General features: G+C 52.0%; 2 protein-coding genes across 2 annotated transcripts in view; one reads left to right on the top strand and one right to left on the bottom strand.

Moving 5' to 3' along the window:
- Positions 1 to 924: 924 nt before the first annotated feature.
- Positions 925 to 14,174, top strand: srebf1 (sterol regulatory element binding transcription factor 1). Its single transcript, XM_061845258.1, has 19 exons — positions 925 to 1,357; positions 2,808 to 3,305; positions 3,864 to 4,021; positions 4,122 to 4,259; positions 4,835 to 5,053; positions 5,357 to 5,471; positions 5,581 to 5,741; positions 6,466 to 6,670; positions 7,023 to 7,207; positions 7,272 to 7,533; positions 8,283 to 8,449; positions 8,637 to 8,805; positions 9,059 to 9,167; positions 9,602 to 9,711; positions 10,836 to 10,968; positions 11,089 to 11,254; positions 12,192 to 12,374; positions 12,943 to 13,054; positions 13,373 to 14,174. The coding sequence occupies exons 1-19, from the start codon at positions 1,252 to 1,254 to the stop codon at positions 13,591 to 13,593; spliced, it is 3,417 nt and encodes a 1,138-aa protein (XP_061701242.1). The 5' UTR covers positions 925 to 1,251; the 3' UTR covers positions 13,594 to 14,174.
- Positions 14,175 to 14,318: 144 nt separating this feature from the next.
- Positions 14,319 to 23,136, bottom strand: part of LOC133514030 (retinoic acid-induced protein 1) — a 41,406-nt gene continuing 32,588 nt past the window's right edge. Inside the window, 4 exon segments of the mRNA XM_061845257.1 lie at positions 14,319 to 16,709; positions 18,725 to 18,774; positions 20,002 to 20,095; positions 20,253 to 23,134. Coding sequence (XP_061701241.1) covers positions 16,701 to 16,709; positions 18,725 to 18,774; positions 20,002 to 20,095; positions 20,253 to 23,134 — 3,035 coding nt within the window. The 3' untranslated portion in view covers positions 14,319 to 16,700.

The raw sequence follows: 23,136 nt of genomic DNA on the forward strand, positions 1-23,136 counted from the left end.
CCTCACACCGTTTGTGCTTATCTGTGTGTGGAGGACTATCGATCCGATACCGTGTAAATATCAGGTCAGTATTGGTGATTTCCATAGCCCTGTTTTGATAACTATGATTGATATAGAATGCCAATTCCTTTGGTCTGGAGCTAAAGTGGACTTGATTCTCCCCCCCCCCCCAAAAAAAAAATTAGAGGATGGATGGATGGAGGGTTCGGCTCTGGCAGGCAGAATGACACGTGACCAAAGCGAACCAATCACAAGTGTCAGCTCCAGAAAGAGAAAAATAAATCGTTTTTGTAGTCATGGTTTCTGCGTCGTTTTGTGTCATTTCACCACGACGAGCTGCACCGCTCCACTTCAGCGATCGACTTCCTCCCCACGCCTCAGTAGAGCCCAATTTTGTGGACACGTGACATTGAACGGACTTTTCTTTCTTTTATTCCATTTTTTTTTTTTTTTTTTAAGATGGCATAATTTACAAGACAGTTTGACGTTTTCTAGTTCCTGTTGCATTTTATTTCCGGGCGCTGTAAATAATTTCAAGGCGATTCCGTTTTGGCGCTCTTCAACTGCGAAACACATGATGTCATCGCTGACTCACGGTTGTGACGTCATGTCACCCCACTGCGCTCCTCCGCTCCCTATTGGCCAATTGCGCTGGTTGTACGGGCGGCTCCGCGAATGCGAGTCAAGCAAACGGATGTTTTTTTGTTTTTTTTTTGCCATTCGCACGCCGGCTCCTTATTGGCTCTCACGAGACAAACCCACTCGATTGACGCTCACACTCTGGGATTTTGTTGAAATATTTTGTCGCTAAATCGACAAGGTCTCAGTAAACAGTCCGGGTTGCATTAGGGTATGTAGTTTAAATGATGTCCTGTAAAACGGTAATTATTTTTTTCCACATTAAGTCGGAAACCAAAACAACCTCGCCGGGGCACCGGGCCAATGCGGAAGCAACGGGCATATCCTGGGCTGTGATTGGCTGGATGACCCGCCCGTCATCGTCGAGCGAGGATTGTCGCTTTGCCAGTGCGCCAAGTCGTCGATGGGCTTCAGTGTTTGGCTTGACAAGTTTGCGTCAACTAGCGCGAGGCCGACATTCAGCAGTTAGTTGACAGATCGGAAAACAACAACAGCAGCAATTATAGCGCTCAAGACTGTGGCAAATGTAGGCACACGAGACGCTTCCGAATATTCGCCCCCCCCCCCCCAACATTTTACACTGAGCGGGATATCCTAAAAACAAGAGCAGAGATGAACAGTTTGTCGTTTGACGACCCTTCGTTGGATCATCTGGATCCGACATTGTCGCTGAACGACCCCAGCGATATTGACACGGCCCTCTTAAGCGACATTGACGGTAAGAATTTAAATCTTGTTTTCCCGTACAGGCGAACGCCATCTCCTCACAACAAAACCACCATAAGGGCGAGACTGGGTGAAATGACGGCGTTTCGTGGGCTAAATCTTTTCTTTTCCCCCCCCCCCCACACGTCTCATTTTCGGCGTTAGTCTTTAGTGCAGCTTTGTCCCAGCTAGCCAGCTATTCACATGGGCGATAAGTATACATTTGCCGTGACTGTGTTCTTTCTTCCTTGCCGAGAAAAGCTTGATTGTGTTGCGCAGTAGAATATATTTGTATGGTGTGCTTTGAAAATGGGGCAAATGTGTAAAACGGGTCAGGCGAACGTACTCATGATGGCGGCCCGCCCCCAGCTCGAGGTTACTCTCGTTCGTTTCCTCGGCCTCGTTTGACCGAAATTGCACGCAAGTTCATTTAACGGTAAATGTAAAAAAAAAAAAAAAAAGTTTGGGAAGCCTCCAGTATCCCCCCCTGTCCCGTTTATTCAGTGCGTTGTTGCTTGGCGTATCTGGTTTTTAAGTGTCGCTTCTGTAGACGTTGGCTGGTGTACACGTGACCGCGAGTAACCTCTTGGTAATGCCACTTCCCGTCTTGGACGAGACGCGCTCTGATTGGTCAAGAGCGATCACCTCATCCAAAACAGACGGACTTTTTATTTTCGGCTCGCCGACGCCGAAATGAAGAATCCGCCACAATGGCCTAAAAGGCCATCACTTCTGGACCTTAGCAACGTTTTCCAATGGCCTTAACGCTGGAATTATTTGCTTGAAACAAACTTTCCAATGACACAAAGATCCACGTGATTGGCTAAGATCTGACAAATTTATTCAACTGTTTTAAAATAAAACGCCCTTCATTTTCTTAGTTTTTTTAGATATTCATATGAAACTGTAAGATAATGATCATCGGCCCATCAAATGCTATCTTCCATAATGTATCGGCAAATAGCATTAATTAACCCTTAATTATCAAAAGCAATTCGTTAAGTCACTCGATTGAAATGACCTCAAAACCATTTTATTACCAAAATGATCTTTTACTTTCAGATAATGATAATGCCGTTTTACGTGATGCATCATTAAAATAACTATTGAAATAGCTGACGAAGTGTGGATTTACTAATGAAATAGATCTACCGCCATCGCCCAGTAAAAGGTAAACAAACATCGGGAATACAGTCTTACGAAATTAATTCATTCCAGAAGTCGCTTTGTAACGTTATTTTTATTTATTTTTTCATCTTAAGTAGAAGTGCTTTTTTTGCATGTAAATAGCCCAATCCGTTCAAAGCCTCCCCCGAAACAAAACGCATTCAAAATACAAAATGTAAACAATAATAAAAATGATGTTCATTTACCTTTGGTTGGGCGACTCTGCAAAGAGAAGCGAAAGGCATCGTGGGGGTCGCAGGCGGAACTTTTTCCTAATGCTGCTGGTGATTTTTCAGACATGCTGAAGCTCCTCATCCACCAGGAAGGGGACCTGGGAGGCCTCTTTGACAACCCCCCATACGAAGGATCCGCCACCAATCAGGAACTTTTGTGCCCGCCGTCGTCCGCGACGCCCCTGAATGCCACCGCTACACCTCCATCCGCTTCTTCCTCCTCCTCGTCCATCCTCAGCAGCAGCCCCCACCTGGATGCGCTCCTGGGCCCCCCCATTTCCCGCAGCTCATCCAGCCCGGACAAGGCCTTTCAGCCTCCCACCTTTCAGCAGTGCCCCCTGGCCCAGGTGCCCCTCTCTCCCCCGCCGCCACAGCCCAAAGCGGAACCTTCCCGGACCGTCGTGGCTCAGACCGCTCCGGGCCTCGCGGCGTCACCCGGTGGCTCGCCGCTACCGATCCCCGCATATAGCGGCACCCCCCCAAATGCGGCCCAGCCTCCAAAGCAGCCGCAGACGCAAGTTGAGGCCCAGACTCCGAGCAGAGGCCAGAACGGCTACGCAGGTACGTTCACCAATGCTGTGAATATTTGTGGTCGAGAGGAAATGCGAAAAAAATTGCCTGAAGGATGGCTTGTACCTCAAAACTCACAAGTTGGGTCACTTGTATCTCAAAGCATCACCGTCTCCAACTTTTATTCTCTGCACATACTTGTACAATTAGTTACATTTTATGCAGACCCTTCCTGATTCACACGTTCCCGTTTATATAGTGAATAAAACAAAATACATACTATACGCACTTGTATGAGACAAATACTGGAAATTCCCCTTTGATGAATTTATTGCAGTCATCAACCGGAACGTTACGGTCTCATTTAAGCATAAAGCTAGTTTGCTTAAGTGCGGTGCATTTAACTGCTGGAAGTGGGGAAAAAAAACAAAAACAAAACCAAAAAAAAAAACAAAACATTGTACTCTTGTCCTAAAGCTGATAACCCCCCAAAAAAAAGTGACACACTGAGCGCTGCTACCACTTCCTCACACTTTGATAAGAGTCGACCTGGTGCCCTACAAACCTGAAACGGTTTCTTGCAACCGTCTGCGCTTGAAACATTTTCAGCCAGCAACGTGAGCCAGCCGGCCGCCACGGTGTCGCCGAAGGTTCGGCCGGCGGCCGTTCAGACTCCGTCGCAAGGGGCGACCGCCGCCTCGCCCCCGCCGGCCGCGGCAGGAAGTCCCCCCGTTCAGACGCTCGCGTCTCAAGTGCAACAAGTTCCCGTAAGTGGCCAGGAGGCCGCTGCGCTCTAAGCCCACTCGCACTTGTTGTTTGAGGAGATGTATGCAAAAACTATTGATTTTGTTTCTGTTGTCACTTCAGCTGATACTGCAGCCGCACTTCATCAAAGCGGAGTCTGTGCTGTTGACCACGCTGAAACACGACCCCTGCATGGTGACCACCGTGGCCTCACCCACATCTCTGGTCACCACCACGCCGGTGCAGAGCGCGTCGCTGCAGGTAAGCGATTTCGACTGAGTGGAAAATCGTGGCGCTGACGTGGCGGGCCCGAACGTGTTCTGAGGTTTCTCAGAAACAGTTTCAACTTTCACCTCCAAAAGAACTTTGCTCGTGTTCCGAGGGAGGCGCGGAACATCGGACGTGTTCCGCGGCCGTAAGGTGGCGGAAATCCCCGAACCTGTCGGTGGAGGGACGCCGTCAAGCGGACGAAGGAGTCCTTTCGGGCGTTTTTGGTCCCGCGGGACTCCCGAGGCAGCTTCCGACTTCGGTGGTTGCTGAAGCGGATAAAAGATGAGAATCAGGACCTCCAAATCTGAGACGATGGCCCTCAGTCGGAAAAGGGCGGCGTAGAAGTTTGGGTAAATTTATTTCTCACGTAGGTGTGTGAAATGCTCAATTGTTTTGGGGAAAATTCCACAAAGATGGCTGCCGTTTTATCATGTTGCACCGTATACCGCTACTAGAAAAGTATTCATAGTAAAAAAAAAAAAAAGACACAAGTGCACGTGCTTTCTCGCCATCCAAATCTTACGACGGAGGTTGGTAAATCCCAAGTCTCTTTCACGTGTTCCCAGGCTTTTGTGGGCGGGGGCACCTTCCTGACGACCGTGCCCGTCGTGGTGGATGCCGAGAAGCTGCCGATCAACCGCATCATCAACAACGGCAAGGCGGGCGGCCCCCCGGCCAAGGGCGAGAAGCGCACGGCTCACAACGCCATCGAGAAGCGATACCGTTCGTCCATCAACGACAAAATCATTGAGCTCAAAGACTTGGTGGCGGGCACCGAGGCCAAGGTGGGTCGTCGTCTTGCCCCTCTCGGCGATTCTATTTGATGACGCGCAAAGACATTTGTGGCCGGCGACAAACATCAGCGGACGGATTTCTATGGCAAATAGAAACGTATGATAATAAACGGCTTTCTAGCTCCTCACGATGACTTCAAAATCACATCCCGGCAAGTTCAAATGTTGTCACGTCTGCTTCAAATGAAGTCTGTCTCCACCCCAAACCCATCTTAAGTCACCCGGATACGCCGCCTTGTCTGTGCGAAAAAGCGGCGAGCCTGATTGTGATCATTTTCTCCTGTGCCCAATCAGCTGAATAAGTCAGCCGTGTTGAGGAAAGCCATCGACGTGATCCGTTTCCTGCAGCAGTCCAATCGGAAGCTGAAGCAGGAGAACCTGGCGCTGAAAATGGCAGCCCAGAAGAACAGTAGGCGCTCTTCCTCGCCTTCTCTGCAATTTGGAGCGCTCGACCTTTTGATGAGAGGCTCGCCGTGTAGGGGACGCCGGATTGACCCTTGAACTTTTGCGTTCCGCAGAGTGTCTGAAGGACCTGGTGGTCGCCATGGAGGTGGACGGCCCGGCCGACGTGAAGACCGAGCTGCCCACCCCGCCCGCGTCGGACGTGGGCTCGCCCTCTTCGTTCTCGCATTGTGCCAGTGATTCGGAACCCGACAGCCCGATGGGAGACGACACCAAGGTATGGCGAAGCTCTCCGGAGGCAGAAAATGCAGCAACCCGGGGTGGCGTCGTGCCCCGGCCGTGCGCCGGCGCCGGCGCCGGCCAGGACAGCGACTTTTAGACCTTTCTTGTACGGGACAAAAAGTCACGCGCAAATACAAAATGACAGCACGCTCGTGCGCAGACAACACAAATACTACAGTATGTGCCCGAATGACACTTTATTTATTTGGATTATTTCTATGACATTGTGCCATTTGTCTGGATTGAAAATAGTCCAAAGCACTTTTTTTCCTGACTTGCTACCAGTACAAATATTCACTCTTTCCACGAGTACTTTTACTATCTCCGTTTTCAGGCAACCCAATGGCGTAATTGTGGAGAAAAATGTCTTTCTTTCTTTCTGACCCACGTGACGATTCGCCGACGTGATTGGACGGACTCGGTGTCGCGTCTGTGGCCTTCCTTCACGAGTTCTGGCATTTCAAGCAGATTCCATATCTGCACATTTAATTGGAACTTTCATCCTGAAATATTGATGAGCATGTTTGAATTTTGTGCTTCAAGCGCATTAAAAAATAGGCCATTCCAAGATGTATGAAGGTCATAAATCTTAGCGCAATTGAAGATTTCTAGAAATCAGTCAGCTCTCCATCTAGCAATTGAATTGGATATTTTGAAGGTTCTCTTCTTCTTTTCTTTTTTTTTTTTTAATTTTATTTTTGTCTTCTCTCGTTCCCCAGCCACACGTGGGCACGCCGGACCCGTCGGCCACAGGCGGCATGCTGGACCGCTCCCGCATGGCGCTGTGCGCTTTCACCTTCCTCTTCGTCTCCCTCAACCCTTTGGCCAACCTGCTGTACTCACCCGCCGGCGGCACGGCGGCCGGCGACGTGCCCGGCGCCGCCCACCACGCCAGAAGGAGCGTTCTAGGCTTTGACATCGCAGGTGTGAACGAGCAGAAAGTTTTTCCTGGTGTTCTACTCGACTGAAGACACATTTAGAAATGCAGTTTTATGATCGTGTTAGATATTGTTGTATACATTTTCCGCACATAAACAATAATACTAATCATTTCTAATGTCCGAATGTACAACGAGCCCCACCGAGAATAAGTAAATGTTGCCCAGCCCGTCCTTTTTTTTTTTGGCATGTATTTTAATAGTTTAAAATACAGTCCAAACGATAGTCCCAAAACACTTGAATCTGAAATTTGAAATTCCTTCGGTGGGGTGACTCGGATTGAAGCAAAATCCGCTTGGGTTGCCGTCCTGCCTTTGAGCAAAAACGTTCCTTGCAGCCGACTCGTGGGGCTGGATGGACTGGATGCTCCCGACGATCCTGGTGTGGCTCCTGAACGGCATCTTGGTGTCGGGAGTTCTGATCCGACTTCTGGTGTACGGAGAGCCCGTGACCAGACCTCATTCCGGATCTTCTGTCTTGTTTTGGAGGCACCGCAAGCAGGCAGACCTGGACCTGGCGAGGGTACGTCTAGTTGAAAAAGATGAAACTGTCGGGAATTTTGGGCCTCACGCTTTTTGCTCGTCAGGGGGATTTTGCCCAGGCCAGTCAGAACCTTTGGACTTGTCTGAAAGCTCTGGGTCGCCCCTTACCCACCTCCCAGCTGGACTTGGCCTGCGCCTCGCTGTGGTCGCTCCTCAGGTTCTGGCTTCAGCGCCTGTGGGTGGGCCGCTGGCTGGCCGCAAGGGCGGGAGGGCTGCGATCGGACCGCCCCCTGCAGGAAGACGCTCGCAAGAGCAGCCGAGACGCCGCTCTGGTGTACCTCCGCCTGCACCAGCTGCACATGACAGGTTGGCTCACGTGTTTGGCCGGGCTGGGAAGTAACAGACTGCAAATACTTTTTTTTTTTTTTTTTTTAACTCTACTCTAGTTGATTTTTTTTTTTTTTCTTTTTCAGTACTTGAGTACTTATTTGACCCCCTACAGATGTTTTAATCAGTACTTGTACATTTACCATATATAAAAAAAAAAAAAAATACTGTATCCCAGTATTGCAATTCCAATTCCTCTGAATCTATTTTTGTTTGTAATATTTTTTGGTCAAGTTAACCAAATCAATTCTATGTATGTATGTATGTATTTATTTATTTAATACTTCATGCAATATTCTTATTAATATTGCTACATTAGTGATGAAACCTTTTCCCAAATAAAATGCACATGTAGTACAACACTAAAAGTAGGTCTTTGTGAGAAGTTCCAATTTCTCTGCTCTCACGTCAGAGTGGAGATGCGCTAACGTTAGCCAGGCTAGTTAGCTGTGATCCGCTTCAGTAGCCAATCAGTCGGCTTTGTTTCCCCAGTTGCAGACGCGTCACCTCTCGTAGCTGGTCGCAAACATGTTTTTTTTTTTTTTTTTTTTGGGAGACAACCAACCTCTATAATTGATGCATTAATGTCACCTGAGCGTCAGGCGGCACGCTCATAGATGTGCGACCGTGATGGAAGCGTGTTTGGTGCGGTGACTCACTCCAAAATGGTTCGAGGGAGCGCTTGTTAGCTTGAAGTAGCGCATCGCCGTCTTGTTACTTGCGCGCAGGTAAACTGAACGGCAACCACCTGGCGGCCACGCACATGGCCCTCAGCGCGGTCAACCTGGCGGAGTGCGCCGGCTCGTGCCTGCCCGTGGCTTCGCTGGCCGAGGTCTACGTGTCCGCGGCGCTCCGCGTCAAAGCCAGCCTGCCGAGGATCCTGCACTTCACCTCTGTGAGTCAGCGCGAGTTCGTTTAGCTCGTGCTAATGTCAGCAAATTTTTGTTGTTATTGTTTCGCTTACTTACTTGTGATACTTTGTACTTGCACAGTATTTAAAGCAGTGTAGTACGTTGGATGGATTGCAGCGTTTGCGGGATTTTGTGCCGTGTAATATTTTGGCGTTTTGTCTTTTGAGCTAGCGTGTTTTCCTGAGCAGCGCGCGTCAAGCGTGCCTGTCGTCCAGCGGTCACGTGCCCCCCGCCATGCAGTGGCTCTGCCACCCCCTTGGGCACCGCTTCTTCGTGGACGGAGACTGGGCCATCCGCAGCGTCCCCAAAGAGAGCATCTACAGCCAGGCCGGCAACACCGGTGAGGAGACGTCGTCGGGGCCCGTCAATGCATTTTTATCATATTCAGCTTCGTGTCTGACACATTTACAATCAACCGATTGGCCAATCGATTAGTATACATGTGAGGTGCCTATTGATTATTTGACTTATGGATTCAGGGATTGTATTTTCGGGTTCTGTCCCCGAGCCCTACGGATCTGAAACATTTGGCGTTTATTGGAAAGTTTTTGACTTTAAATTTGATCGGAAGTGTTTGTCGCTTGTCTTTCCAGTGGACCCTTTGGCCCAGGTGACTCAAGCCTTCCGAGAACACCTCCTGGAAAAGGCTCTTTACTGCGTGGCCCAGCCCAAAGGGGAGAAAAGCCCCAGTCAGGGTGACGGGTGAGCCCAATAAAAAACACATCTACAAATACATATCTGCCTGAGAAAGGAAAAAGTATGCTGCGTTCCTTCGATTCCCAAAAATTAGAATCAGAAATCATCCGCCTTTACAATGGTATTAACGGGTCGGTATCAATATTTAATACACTTTGTGCATTGGTGGATATGAATTCTCAAAATGTTCATGGGAAGGCTGTTGTGTGGCCAAAATCCGGTGGGAAGGAGGAATGGTGACCCCGTTGGGCGATGATGGGCGGATGGTTGTTTTCTCGCCAGACTTGCGTTTTTTTCTTGTATTAGTTAAACAAAAGATGCTCACGTATGCCATTGAAGATGATGACAGAACCATACGAAGCCCTTCCGTCCACCGTTATTTGCGGCGGATGTCGCCTTTGCCATTTTTCTGCCCGACCTGACGCTCGGTCCATCCTCAGGGAGTACGCCGACGCCCTGGAGTATCTGCAGCTGCTGATTAGCGCCTCCGACGCGGCCGGTGCCACGTCCCACTCCTTTGCCATCGGATCCAACATGGCCACCGTGACGGGTAAATCACTGAAGGCACTCCTTCTAATCCAGTGGTTTTCAAACTGGGGGGGGGGATGCCAATTATTTCAGATGACAACCCCCCCAAGCTTGACAACATTCCCCCCCTGGTTGAGGAAAAAGTTCATCTCCAAAACCCCCCAAAAAGTTTGAAACCCACTGTCCTCGTCCTAATACGCTACGACTACTAATGCAACAGTTCCGGACAGGAACTCTGTCGTCAGTAGTGCGCTTGTCAAAGTTCTTACAAGTACCATCTCCAAAAGTACTTGTGAAATAAAATTGTGACAGTGTTAACGGTTGTCCGTGTCTGCATGTGGCCTGCGACAACAGTCACACTTTTAGGGGCAATTTAGTGTCTCCAATTGCAACGTGTGTTTTTGGGATGTGGGAGGAAAGCCAGACGGGCTCCACGCAGGTGTGGCTGGCATTTGACCCCCAGAACTGTGAGGCCAACGCTAAAACCGCCTTCACAAATATAACATTTCATTTGAAACGAGTACATTTGATGTCACTTCTGTTGGGGAGGAAAACCACTGTTGTGGTGATAGCCAGCGTGACAGTGTTGCCGCATCGATGTAGACAATCGTGTGAAAGCGTCGTAGCCGTACGCCAACATGGCATCAACGTCTGAGCACACAAACATTAGCCGGATGAACTAACAGCAAATAGAAAATATCTGCATTAGAAGCAAAGATCCAACTGTGAAGCTCTGCCTGGCCTTTCAAGTCAACAATTCATTGAAAATGTGTGTGTGTGTGTGTGTGCGCGCGCGCTCAGATGTTTTTTTTGGATTTTTTTGTTTTCGATGCTGTTTTGTTGACCGCGCGCGGCATCAGAAGCGCAAAGACATTTGTGTGGCGACGCCGTCGTCTACTTTGCCACGTGCCCACGTCTAACGTTTGTGGCTGCTGGCGTCAAGGTGCTTTGCTTGCTTTTTCTTTCTCAGCTTTATGTGACGATTGCGTCCACGCTGGCGGCGCGTGTGCTTTGTGACGTTGTCCGTTACAAGCGCTTTAGGAGGAACGGCCAACCTCTTGCAGTGGCATGTTTTTGCCTACTCGTTCCTGCCGTTTGTCCACATGAACTCTCTTGACTTCAGGCTTGGTTTGTCCCGTCACGTAGGCTGCGACCCCCACTCCAAGTGGTGGTCCTCCGTCGCCGTGGTGATCATCAACTGGCTGCAAGGCGACGACGCGGCGGCGGAGAGGCTGTATCCGACCGTGGAGCGTCTGCCGCGGACCCTGCAGAGCGCCGAGTGAGTGGGCTCTCGCCTCACGTCCGCCCCCCCCCCCCCCCCCCCCCCCCCCCCCCCCCCACCCCGCCGGTGGCGCTGACCCGCCTTCTCGGCGTGTGCCTCCTCTCGCCTTCTCGACAGGAGTCTGCTGCCCCAGGCTTGCTTCAACACCTTCCGAGCCGTGCGGGCTCTGCTGTCCAAGCCGGAAAACTGTCAGTTGAGCCTGAGCCGCAGCGACAAGGCCGGCGCCCTCCTCCGGGACGGCCTCAACTTGGGCCCGCACTCCCACAGCTCCGCGTTAGACAAGGTGGGAGCGAGCGCGCAAACTCCTTTCCCGTAAAAGTTGTTGCGCATCGCTCCCGAGAGGGCGCTTTGCCACGGCGTCTGTCTGCGAGATATAAAACGCACGCAGATACTCGGTGGCAGATGTGCTGGCGTTAAGTTGTAACCACGCGGAAATTGCCCGCACGAAGGCGTCGTCACTCACACGCCAACGCTGTGTGTGTGTGTGTGTTTCTGGCCTGAGCTGCGGTGCATTGTAGTTGCATTGCATGTGTGAACGGCGAGTGCAATGTTCCTGCAGTGCAACGCAGAGCCGAGCCTCCGTCAAAAAGAACGACAGCCTTCATGCGGGATGACGGGCGAACCGACCGTTTGCCATCTTGCGCCGTTGTTGGGACACGCCCTCACATCCCGCCGCTCCGATCGCGATTATTAGTATCAGTAATACGTTTGGGAGACGATCGCACCTTAAATTGCTCCGTTTGCACGACGGGTACAGGTGCGCCGTTACCACATCGAATGGAAATGAACAAGCAACAAAATGTTCCGAATGTCGTACCAGGGCCGGAGAAAAATTCCCTGTGCGTGTTTACACACTTGGCTGATAAATCTGATTCTGATTCTGATAGAAATACATGAAAATGAATCAAAAGGGTTACAGATGTGAAGACGGCGTCAGCGTTTTAAAACTTGGTCGAAAAGCAAATTGTTGTGAAGTTGCGGCGGCGCAACCCTCGATCTGCTTTTGTTTTTGGCCCCCCCCCTGTTCAAATACCAATTGGATGGGGTACTGATTTTGGGGCCCGACGGCAACATAAATGACGCATTGTTTGCTAACTCGAGCAAGAGAAATTTGACAGATTCCACCCGATGTCCTCCGTATGACGGACGGACGGACGGGTCGGTGTGTGTTTCCTCCCCTTTTTGTTTGATCTGTGTAAATCCATTTTTTTTTTTTTTAGGTCGTCCAGTTGCTGCTGTGTGACCTGCTACTCGTGATGAGGACCAACGTGTGGCATCTTCAGCAGCAGTGGCAGGCGGCGGCGGGGGTCCAGCAGGCCTCGCCGCCCGAGCTCCAAGGATTTCAGCAGGACCTCAGCTCCTTACGCAAGCTGGCGCAGAGCTTCCGGCCGGCCATGCGGCGAGTACGTCCAAATGTCTTCTTCTGCCCCCCTTGACGTTTTTTTTTTTTTTTTTTTTTTTGCGAGCGTGTGGGTTTATGCAAAAGGAAACTCGGGAACTAATTTGCATAAAAGTACACAGAGTCATGCGAGAAGTGAGCAGTTTGTATTTCTGTTCCCATTATTTGGATACATTTATATAACAGGCTATTGTTGTATTTACATGATGTAACATGAAAAGTGTTCAGGGAGGAAGGGGCTAGCGAGGTACTTTTTTATTTTTTTTTTCCATTTGTGCTTTTTTCTTTTTATACTTGGATCTAATTTTATGCACATTTTCCTTTTGGTCAATACGTCCTGAGAAATTCATCAAGCGGTCAAAAAGGGCAGGTGCGTTCAAAGTAAGCGGGCGTGGCTTCTCGTGCCACGCGACGACGTAGTCGCCCGTCCGACCAAAAACGAGCCGGCTTCACGTCTGCGGACATTTCGTGTCGTGAAAAGGCGCCCGCCGCCACTGGCGCGCTCGATTTTTGTGTACGTTTGCCACAGCTGAGCGGCATTTCCCTTCTCTCGCCCGTCTGTCTGTCTCCAGTTGTTCCTTCACGAAGCCACCGCCCGCCTGATGGCGGGCGCCAGTCCCACCCGCACGCATCAGCTGCTGGACCGCTCGCTGCGGCGCAGGGCCACGCCTGGAGCAAAGACAGGTGCGTCCGTGCGTGCGTGCGTGCGTGTCTGCTTCTTGAATTCACAACCATTTCTTTCACGGTTAGTTGGATCGTGTAAAACTCTTGGGTCGTTCCTCTTTGTGTTCAATACAATAGGAACAGGACATTCTGAAAAAAATTCTGTCAAGAATGATTTTTGAATGTAGCGGAAGGTCGAAGCAGATCTTCCTTTTCAGCTAGATGGCGCCCAAGCGATACTTCTACATTGGACGTGGCGTTGGCCAGAACCTCGGCTCGCAAAGTCCAATTCTCCGGTTGACGCCGGTGACGGCCTCTCCTTTTTTGTGCCACCGACAGAAGAGTGCGAGACGCGGCCGGGCCGGCGCGAGCAAGCGGAGGCGGTGATGCTGGCGTGCCGCTACCTGCCCCCGTCTTTCCTGTCGGCGCCGGGCCAGCGGGCGGGCATGCTGGCCGACGCGGCCCGCACGCTGGAGAAACTGGGCGACAAGCGCACGCTTCACGACTGCCAGCAGATGATCATCAAGCTGGGCGGCGGGACCACCGTCACCAACAGCTAGAGACGGCCAAAACGGACTCCCGGGCGCTCCGTGAGGTCGTCGTCTTGGTCGCGGCGGCAGCGGCTTATGAGCACAATCTCGGAAGTGTTTGGTTTCTTCTTTCCCCGGAGTGGCAGTTCAGGGCAGTGCCGCGTTTGACCTCAGAGAGGCGCCACCGCCCGTTCTTTTGGGAGGAAAACGACCATATTTGGTCAATCTGCACTTCGGTGAGCCGCTTCGTTTTTTCGACATGTACATAGAATACCACGAATAATGTATTTATGATCTGTATGGATTTGGATTGGGCGTTATTTGGCATACGCGGGATGCCAAAATTCGAGGTGACCTTTGGCCCGTGCCGCTCGTGAAAAGTTGCATTTCATCCGTGCGACTAAAAAAAAAAAAAATCACTTGATTTTTTTTTTTCTCCCAAAGAGGACTTTGTTTCCTGGGGGGGGGATGTTACCAAAAAAAAAAAAGTTATTGTTTTTGTTGCAGGATAGAGTATTATTCAACAGCAAAAATGCGTTTGTGGGTCTTCCCTCACGTATTTTCTTCTCGTGATCATATCGACATTAAAAAGACTTTTTGGAGTAAAATGATCCTTTTCTTTTCTTGTGTCGCCCTCAAACTTTGGAGTTGTGAGGCTGCAGCAGAATTTTCTCCTCTGCCTAAAATTGCTCCTTTTTAATTGCAATTAACGTTTTTTTTAGTCATCTCACAAAGTTTTTAGGAAGTAGTGTACATATCCATTTTTTTGGAGTGGGAATGGTGGCCTGCGATTGGCTGGCGACCAGTTGAGGGTGTTCCCCGCCTCTCGCCCGAAGACAGCTGGGGTCACCTCGAAGAGACAGAAAATGGATTTCATCTCGAGTTTTAATTCCACGTATTTATCCTACAACATTTCCAAAATATTTCAATTTTTTTTTGGATGTACGATTCCTTTAATTTCAGATTGTAATTCAATTAAAACGTATGCACATTTACACCCGGATTTGATTTGTGATGGTTAAATGATATGTAAAAAATAGAAACAGGAGAATCAATGACCGTTTTATTACTGAAATTAAATATTTGACAGCTTTTTCTGGCCCACGTTTCTGTCGTCGTAAAAACGGAAATAAATGAAGCGGGAGGAAAATCCGTCATCTCGACCCGGTCGCGTTTGTTCCGACAAGAAACGGGCCGGGTCGCCTCGAAAGGTGCTGCTGGTATATTTCAACGTCGGCGGCGGTACAAAAACGTGCGCTGACGTCAAACATCGACACAAAGAAAAAGTGACGGTCGACGTTCCAAAAAGAGGACGATGGATTCTTTTCAGATTTTATAAGCAATAACATTTTCCGTTTTATAGAAAATAAACATCTCTAGGAAATACTATACACAGTTATTATTGGTACAGCACATCTTACATTTAAACAGCATCAATCGATATTTATATACACCATGAAATGATCAGCGTCACAAAGTCAAGTCAACGTTTGGGCCTCTTGTTTTTTTTTTTTTTTTGTTTGTTTTTTTGTTTTAATATGTGAGCCGGCCTGACGTGAGCTGAGCTACGTCGTGTGGTGCAGTTCGGGGGGGGGGGGGGAGAGACCGACAAGTCACGGCCACACCAAAACTGGTTTGGAAGTGTACAGGAGACAACGCTGCGAGGTGACCCGAACCGAGCCGAGCCGAGCCGAGCCCGGTCGGAAAGACATTTGTTTTGCGACGTCGATGCGCTCGCTTCCGCTGCCGATTATTTACGCGTCGTCGTCGTCGTCCGTTCAGCGTTGCCTTGAGATGCGAGTTAAATTGGCTCCGAAGCGCAAGGGCGAAGAATAATCATCGCAACAGAACCCGACACAAATGGCAGCAATCGCAAAAGTAAACGGCCATGAGAACAAGGAATCAAACGCAAAGTCAGCAGCGGCGTTTGCGTGAGAGCGCATGCGCGCGCTCAATCCTACGACGTGCTCCAAGCCGGTCGGCAGACAACGGAAGAAAAACTGTCGGGTTGCAAAACGGCGTCACGATTGGATCGATCGCAGAGTTGCAAAACACGATGGCTGGTTGGTAGGGTTCGGCTTTTAAAACGGGGTTTGGGTTTCGAGGTACGCTGTTAAAAACATATTTTGGGTTTATTCCGTTTCCCAGATGGGGTTGAAATTTCAAATTGTAGCTGGAATCATGAAAACATTTTTCGGGCATACTCGTGTCGACGCTTGAAATTGCCAAAGCGGAAAATCGCGTTTTCGGTTCTGAGATTGGCCGGACCCGCCACCGTCGACGGGTTTCCGCGTCGGTTTGAAACGCCAAAGCGGCAAGCGAGCCGACCCGGGACCGCGCGACCGTCGGGATTTCCGGACAAATTCTCTGACTGCCGGATCGTAAATTCCGAGTCTGAAACCCGAACGGATCAAGGGAACTAAAGTGTCGGAGCAAGATCTCCAAGATAGCAGGAATTTATTTTCTGTTATTATTATTATTATTTTTTTTTTGGGGGGGGGGGGTGGGGGGGTCCGAATGCAACAATTATTTTTCCTCAAAGTCTGGAAAACGAGGACGTGGAAAAAAAGCGGGCCGCTTTCAAAGCGGGCCGGGACGCCGTCCGTGTCGTCGGAACCAAGACCGCGTTACGCTCGGCGACTCGTGTGGACGTTGTCGCCGCCTTCCCATCCAAAATGTTTGCTCGTGAGCCAGAACCCTCCAAAAATAAAATGTTTGGACCCCAGCGGGAAAGCTCTCAAGTCGGGTCACTCGTATCTCAAGGCACCGCCGTTTGCGGTTTGTTGTTTTGTTGAAATTGCTTTGGATTCGCCAGCCCTGCCCCATATTTTATTATTATTATTATTATTTTTTTTTTTTTTTTGGGAATTCCAGGAGGAACCTACCCGGCCGGATAATGCTGAGGGGGTGTTAAAGCCTGCCCACTGAAGAATTTTGGGGTAGAAAAAACACGCCGTCCACGGTACCGAAAGTACCGCAGTGATATTTTCAAGCCGTGCGCAGGTTTGCGTCCCATCCGGTGGCTCCTTGTCGACGTCTCGCGGCCCGACGGACGGGCCCGCGCTGCGAGTTCGCGTCTCCCTCGCCGCCCAAGGGCGTCATCCGGGCTCTCCGAGTCCGTTTTGAGGGCGGACACTTTACAAATCCTGCAGAGGGACGCACCAGAGTCGGCAGTCAACGCGAGACTCGGCTCGTGTGAACATTCGCGAGTTTGAACTTCCGGGCCACCGTACGTGGAATCAAAAGTCAACATTGTATTTTTTGCCAAGTGGGATGTTCTTTTGATCTTGGGAGAAAATGGATCCCAAATCAACTCCATCTGAGCGCTTCATCAATGAGCTGACGGCTCGCGATTTGAATGGTTTGACTTGAAATTGTCCCAAGGGTCGCCGTCCGTGTCGACAGCATGATCATTTTTGGGCTTTTCAAAGTAAAAGATCCGATTTTACTTTGGGAAAACGATCGTGGCCGGATTTTCTGACGGATGCTCGGCCCCAAACCGGGAAGTGGATCATCCTCAATTTACGTGCGCGCATTTTCTCCGCTGCCAATTTTTTTTTTTTTTAATATAAATCCAGTTCATCGACTAACGAACACACAAAGCAGTCAGCGCCCGTCCACACGCCGGCTTCACTCGGTTGTGACGCGCACGCACTCGTATCTGACAACGAGGCGCTCTAAAGCGGCTCCCGTGTGCGCTTCCCATGAGACGACGGGGCGCTCTAAATCAAATGACTGATAATGAACAAAGCAAGAATGGGGAAATCTTGACCGCTGCAAAACAGAATGACCACGTCTAAGGTTTCCCACGTGGGTCTCTTTGGAACGGCTCAGCGAATTCACTCCGAGGGTCTCGGAACGTCGACTCGACCCCGTTTGTCTTGGGGGGCCCCCCCCACCCCCCGCGCGTTATCTGCGTCACGAGCCTCCTGTTTGCGACAAAGGCGTTGCGTTTTGCCGTTTCACCTTTTCCGTGTTGAGACGGGGACCCTCGAGCGTGGTACTTCCGGGGGGGGGGTCGCGGCACAGCTCCGACCTCCGCAAAGACGCACGCGCGTCCTTGCATCCTTGCGCTGATGACGCCTCTGCCTCCTCCCTCTAACAACAAACCCTTCTTCTCGCTCTCTTTCTTGCCCTCGTTTTTTTTTTTTTCGACGCCTTCCGCGGCTCAGACGTGGGAGCGGAGGTGGGGGGGGGGGATAAAGGGGGGGGGAACAGATCAAGGCAGCGGCACCACTGAAAAAGGAGACGAGGATGAGAGGTGAACGCAACGAGGGAGCGAAAGCAGCAGGGAGGAGCCAATGAAGGATGGAAGGAGAAACAAGACGAGGGAGGGATGGGGGGAGGGAGCGCGTCGCAGGCAGTGACGGCGGCGGCGTGGGGGGGGGGGGGGGTTGTACTGTTTTGATCAGCAGCCGGCGTTTCATCACTGTCAGCCAGCGAAACGAGGAGGAGGGAGGGAAAGATGCTCCCCCTGCCGAACGTCAGCCGTTGACCTTCCTTCCTTCCTTCCTTCCTCTCCGAGGCTGCGGCAAAAGGCCACGCGGGCTCCCCCTGGTGGTGCTCGGAGCGTGCTGCGCGCCGATTTTACAAACAAACGTTTGAGAGTTTTCGCTTCCATTTGGAATTCCTCAACCGGAATCCAAACGTTTACTGCCGCTCCTTTTTCGAACAGGCGGGCGCGCCCAGCTTGTACGTCAAATCGGGCTTCGTGAAGCTCCGCGATGACCAAGAGATCCCAGCAGATGGCGGCCTTGCGCGGCTCCAGGTCGGCGAACATGTTCTGCTCCCGCAGAAAAAATGCTTTGCCGTTTAAGATGGACGCCTTGCTTGCTGGTATTTGGAGCAACAAACGCCGAACGGACTGAACTGAATGCGACTGCAAAAAAATCTGAGGACAATTTGAAAAGTGAAATGAAGCCCCTGCCCGCCTGCCCGCCTGCCCAGCGGTGGCGCCAACTGCCTTTTGTTCCACAAGGAGCACTAAAAAGGAAGCGAGACCACGAGAATCGAAGCTGTGCACTCGAGTGTCCTCTTCATGGATCGAAACGAGCTCTTTGTGTGTGTGTGTGTGTGAGGCTGCCCCCCCCCCACCCTGCCCCCCCACCCCACCACTGTATTTGCAACAATGTTTTGCACCTTTTTTTGCGGATGTTCTTACCTCATGTTTGGGACATTTGATGGAGAAGTCATCTTCGTGGAATGTGCAGCCTGGCGAGATGAAGAACAAAAAAAGAAATTAATAACATACAATAAAGAAGGAGCCCAGTAAAGGACAACAAGAAGTTGAACAGCGGCAAGTTCCGAGCGTCTGCAAGGCAAAACGAGCGAGGAGCCCCGGAGAGGAAAAAAAAAACCCAGGGGAGGATGACGTCCGTCGCGTTTGGCTGAAGCGTCAGCAGGAGGGAGATGGGCTCCATGGCCCCCCCCCCCCCCCCCCGCACATTTTAAATGGTCACACCCTTTGTGTGACTGACGTAATACCTCGCCATTGGCCACAGCAGCACAACATGATTGCTTTTGACCTTGAAACGCAGCAAAAATTGCAAATGCAAGGAGACGTCGCATTTTTTCAGGCCAGAAAATCCGTTGCAGGTCGCGCCCCGAAAGAACATCAAAAGGTTCTTAAAAAGAAAAAGCGCAAAACAAAGTAACAACATAAATAAATAGAATGTAAAAAAAAAAAAAAGGTTTTCAGGATTCTTGTGAGCCACTCGGTAAATTGCTGTTTTTCCAGCCGCCGGCTGTTGGCGCGTAGACGCCATTCATTCGCTTACCTATGGCAATTTGTATTGTCTGTTTGCAGACAAACTGCATTTATTCAAACAAAACGTTTGCTTGGTTGTCTTTGTTTTGTGTTTCCTTTGACAGCAAACGTCAGCTGAGAGCTTGCGAGGCTTTTTTCGAAGGGGCCGCGCTAGCTAACGATGAGGCTAATGTTAGCATATCCACAACGGAAGCATCTGCAACTTAGCGTCAATCATTGTAATGGAGTAAAAGTATCGATACTCAGGTCAAAGTACAAAGTTAAAGCCTGGAAAATGACGTAAACTTTTGGTCAAACGTGGACCGCAAAATCCACATTTGGACTGCCGGTTTTGTGGGTCAACCCCGTGTCAATGCCGACGCCCGACGGAAGACGTCGGGTGACTTCCGTTGGTGGCCTTCGTAAGACTTTAAGAGCCTGTGAGGTCAGTGACGGCGAGTTTGGCCAGGTTTGGTGACGCACATTCGGCCATCTTGTTGACCCGACTTTGTGGCCCCGCCGCCGGGTCGTGTCCCTCTCCAGCTCTTCGGCACCCTATTTCTCCGCTTATCTGGCTCTCGCTGCCGGTTTTTGGGGCGCCCCCGAGATGAACTTTTTTTTTTTTTTTTTTCGTAGTGGCAGGTTCCGCTTTGCGACTTTACCCCCCCCCCCCCCCCCGCGTGTCGCCTTACCGATCTCTTTGGCGCAGACGTAGTGATATTTACGAGAGCAGCTCCTCCAACAGCAACTGAGGGACGCCCCGGCAGTCCGGCACTTGCGGCAGTTCTGGGGTCAGACGGGCCGGGACCCCGAAGGACGTCGACGGAGGCATTGAAAAAAAGAAAAAAAAAAAAAAAAAAACAAACACAAAAAGTTTGAAAGTTAGCGGCAACATCCGGCAGCAGCCGCCGCCCAGCGGCGTGACGATCATTTGCCGCGGTACCGTTTGGGCCGAGTTGTCGGCGGCTTCCTTCAGTCCGTATAAGCGTCCGGCCACCATGATCACGCCCTTGGTCCAGATGGCGCAGTTTTCGTGGGCCCAGTGCTCGTCGGCCTGCGCTTCTTCCCGCCGCCTCCGGAACGGGCCCGCTCGGTCGTCGGCGAGCCCGGCCCGGATCTGCCGGATCCTCCTGAGCCTCTGTCGCAGCGGCAGCCTCGGAGGAACGTCCTTCCGCGACATCCCGTCTCTTCTTTCGGCCCGCCCGTACGGCCGCCGGTGCCGCCTGCCGCCGGCGCCCGCTTGAGGAGATTCTGGCGCCTCGCCTTCAGCCTTCCACTTTGACGCGCGCGCTCGATCCTCGTCGCTCTCCCCTCGGACACGGGGCGGGGAAGGCGCCGGCTGGACGGCCAACAGTTTCCGAGGAAGTCGGTCTTCCGTGTAGTAGGGTCCGCACAGATCGCCCAAATCTCGGTAGTTTGGCGGTTTTCGGCACAGGCAGCACGCGAGCGGCCGCCCGGCGAGAGCCGCGTCGACCGCGGCTCCTTGCAGCATGGCGGCGGTGCGCGGCACCACCTTGGCAACGGTGAAAGGGTTCTTCATTCGGAGAATTCCCTTTTTTCTGCGTCTCTGAAAGACTTGCACATCCTCGGGCTTGTTGACGACGGCGCACCAAGAGGAAAAGTCTCTGGAGTTGTTCATTCGCACGTAGGGACAAAAAGAGCGAAGGCTCCGTTGGACCGGCTCGTTTCTGAATCTCTTGCCGGAAATGGTCTGCGTCCGTTGTTCCGAGACGGCGCGGCGCTTTTCCTCCGGCTCCGCTTCCGTCTCGGGTTTTCGCCGCTCCGCTCGTTCCGCTTCACAGCCGGCGGCCCTCACCACCGCCTCTATGACCTCCATGGCATCTTTCATCCCAGGTTTGGGCCCCGGCTTTTTGTAGACTTTCAGCGGCTTGTCGGAAATCTCCCCGGACGAGGCTTTCCCCGGTCGGCGCTGAGCCGGATTTGCGGCCGGTTTCCTCCCCCTCTTGGCTTTCCGGCCGACCTCGGGGCTTCCTTTGATGTGGTCGCTGGCGGTTGTCACCGCGGGCGCCCGGAGAGGCGTCGCCGTCTCTTCCGCGATCCACTCTTGTTCCTCCGGAGCTTCGACTTTGATCTGCTTCGCTGCTCCCGCCGGGGGCGGACTTTTCCGTTTCCTCTTTTGCTTCAAGTGCATCTCGCGGTTGTTTTTAATGGCCCTCTGCTTGGCCGCTCTCGGGGCGGTGACGACGGGGCTCCCCCCGGACCCCGAAGCGACGACGGAAGCTCGCGTCCCCTCCCCCGTTGCGCACGGCTTCCTTTTCGAGGACTTGGACTTGGACGTGGACACGGCCGCGCCGACGAGCGCTTTCGCCCGCTGCGTCCATTCCCCTCGAGGGCCGAGGTCCACCTGAGCCTCCATGGCCCTTTGGAGTCTGCGCACTGTGCCAGGTTTATGCTCTTGGCCCTTGGCATCCCCTTCCGGCAGCCTTTGCTTCAGGTCCAGGTCCTCTTCTTGACTCGTGTCCCGCTGCTTTTCACTCTCGCGCTTGACCTCCTTTCCTTCCGGGTGTTTCACGCCGTCCCGCCCGCTTTTCACTTCGCTTGCCATCACCTCCGTGCCATCGACAGGAATAGCCGTCTCCCCGTCCTTCGTCGCCGCGTCATCGCGGAGACCGCCGTCCGCCTGAGGAGACGGGAGGAATTTCTTGGAGCCGGGCGACGTGATTTTCTGCACCATGGCCTCATATTTCTGTCCTCTGCCCTTCCGCGGAGGGAGAACTTTTGTTCTGGTCAGGCAGTGGGGAGGCCCGACGGGCGCGTCGCCTGGATCCCCGTCGGTGGCACGTTGGGGACGATAGGGGACCTCGGACTCTTTGCCGGGCGGTCCTCTCTTCCCTCTGGCCCCCGGAACGGCGGCCGCTTGAGGCCCGAGTGCTTTGGCTTTGGCTTTGGGCTTTGGGCCCCTCCTTTTCTTGACGGGCGCCATCGAGGGTTCCACGGATGACTGACTTTGCAGTGGAAGCGTCGCCCTTTCGTCAGCGGGAAGCATTTCAGGAGCTTCTGTTGGGCTTTCTGCGGCTTTCCCCGATTGCGCCTCCGTCGAACATTCTTCTTTTTCACAACAATCTGCTGCGCCAATTTCTGCCAGCGTTGCTGTTAAAAGATCTTTGTGTACGTTTTTCTCCTTTTCGTTTGCTCCTTTAGTCTGCGAGGGCCTCCTCGACCTCAGGGTCATATTTTTATCGTGATTCTGCTGCGCTTCTATGTCATTTTCATCGCGGCGCATGACTTGTATATGCTGCTTTATTTGTGCTGGTGCCTTTTTTCTGCCCTTCGCTTGCGTCCCCGTCAAACGCGTGGCGATCTCTCCTCGTCGGCTCAGCTTCACCTTGGAAACGGAACCTTTGGGACGACCGACGGGGGCCTGGTCGCCGAGGTCTCCAGCGGGCGGCGAAGCAGACTGAGGTCCCGGTTCCGGCTGGGGTTTCACGCCCGGCCGGGGCCCCAGCTTCCGTTTGGCCGCGGCCCCGGCCCCGATTTTTCCCGTCGGAGTTTGTGGATTCGGCGCAGCCTTCGCTTTTGGCCCGGGCTTCGGGGCGAGTTTGCTTCCAGGTTTTGGTTGTTTTTTCAGCCCTGGTTTGGGGCCCGGGTTCCTCTTCAAATGAGCCTGGCCCTTGGATGGCAAATCCGCCGCATTGTACGAGCGCGTGCACATTCTGGAACGAAGGCTTTCCGTTAACATTTCCGCGGCCTGGCTCGCTATCGATTGCTGACGGGCGAACTCGGTTTGATTGGAGAAGAGCACGGTCTTGCTGTGAGGGTCTCCTTCTCCGTCCCTCCCCGAGCTTACGGTCGCCCGATCGCTTTCC

Source organism: Syngnathoides biaculeatus, chromosome 16 (assembly GCF_019802595.1).
Source record: "Syngnathoides biaculeatus isolate LvHL_M chromosome 16, ASM1980259v1, whole genome shotgun sequence".
In the NCBI taxonomy this organism is placed as follows: Eukaryota; Metazoa; Chordata; class Actinopteri; order Syngnathiformes; family Syngnathidae; genus Syngnathoides; species Syngnathoides biaculeatus.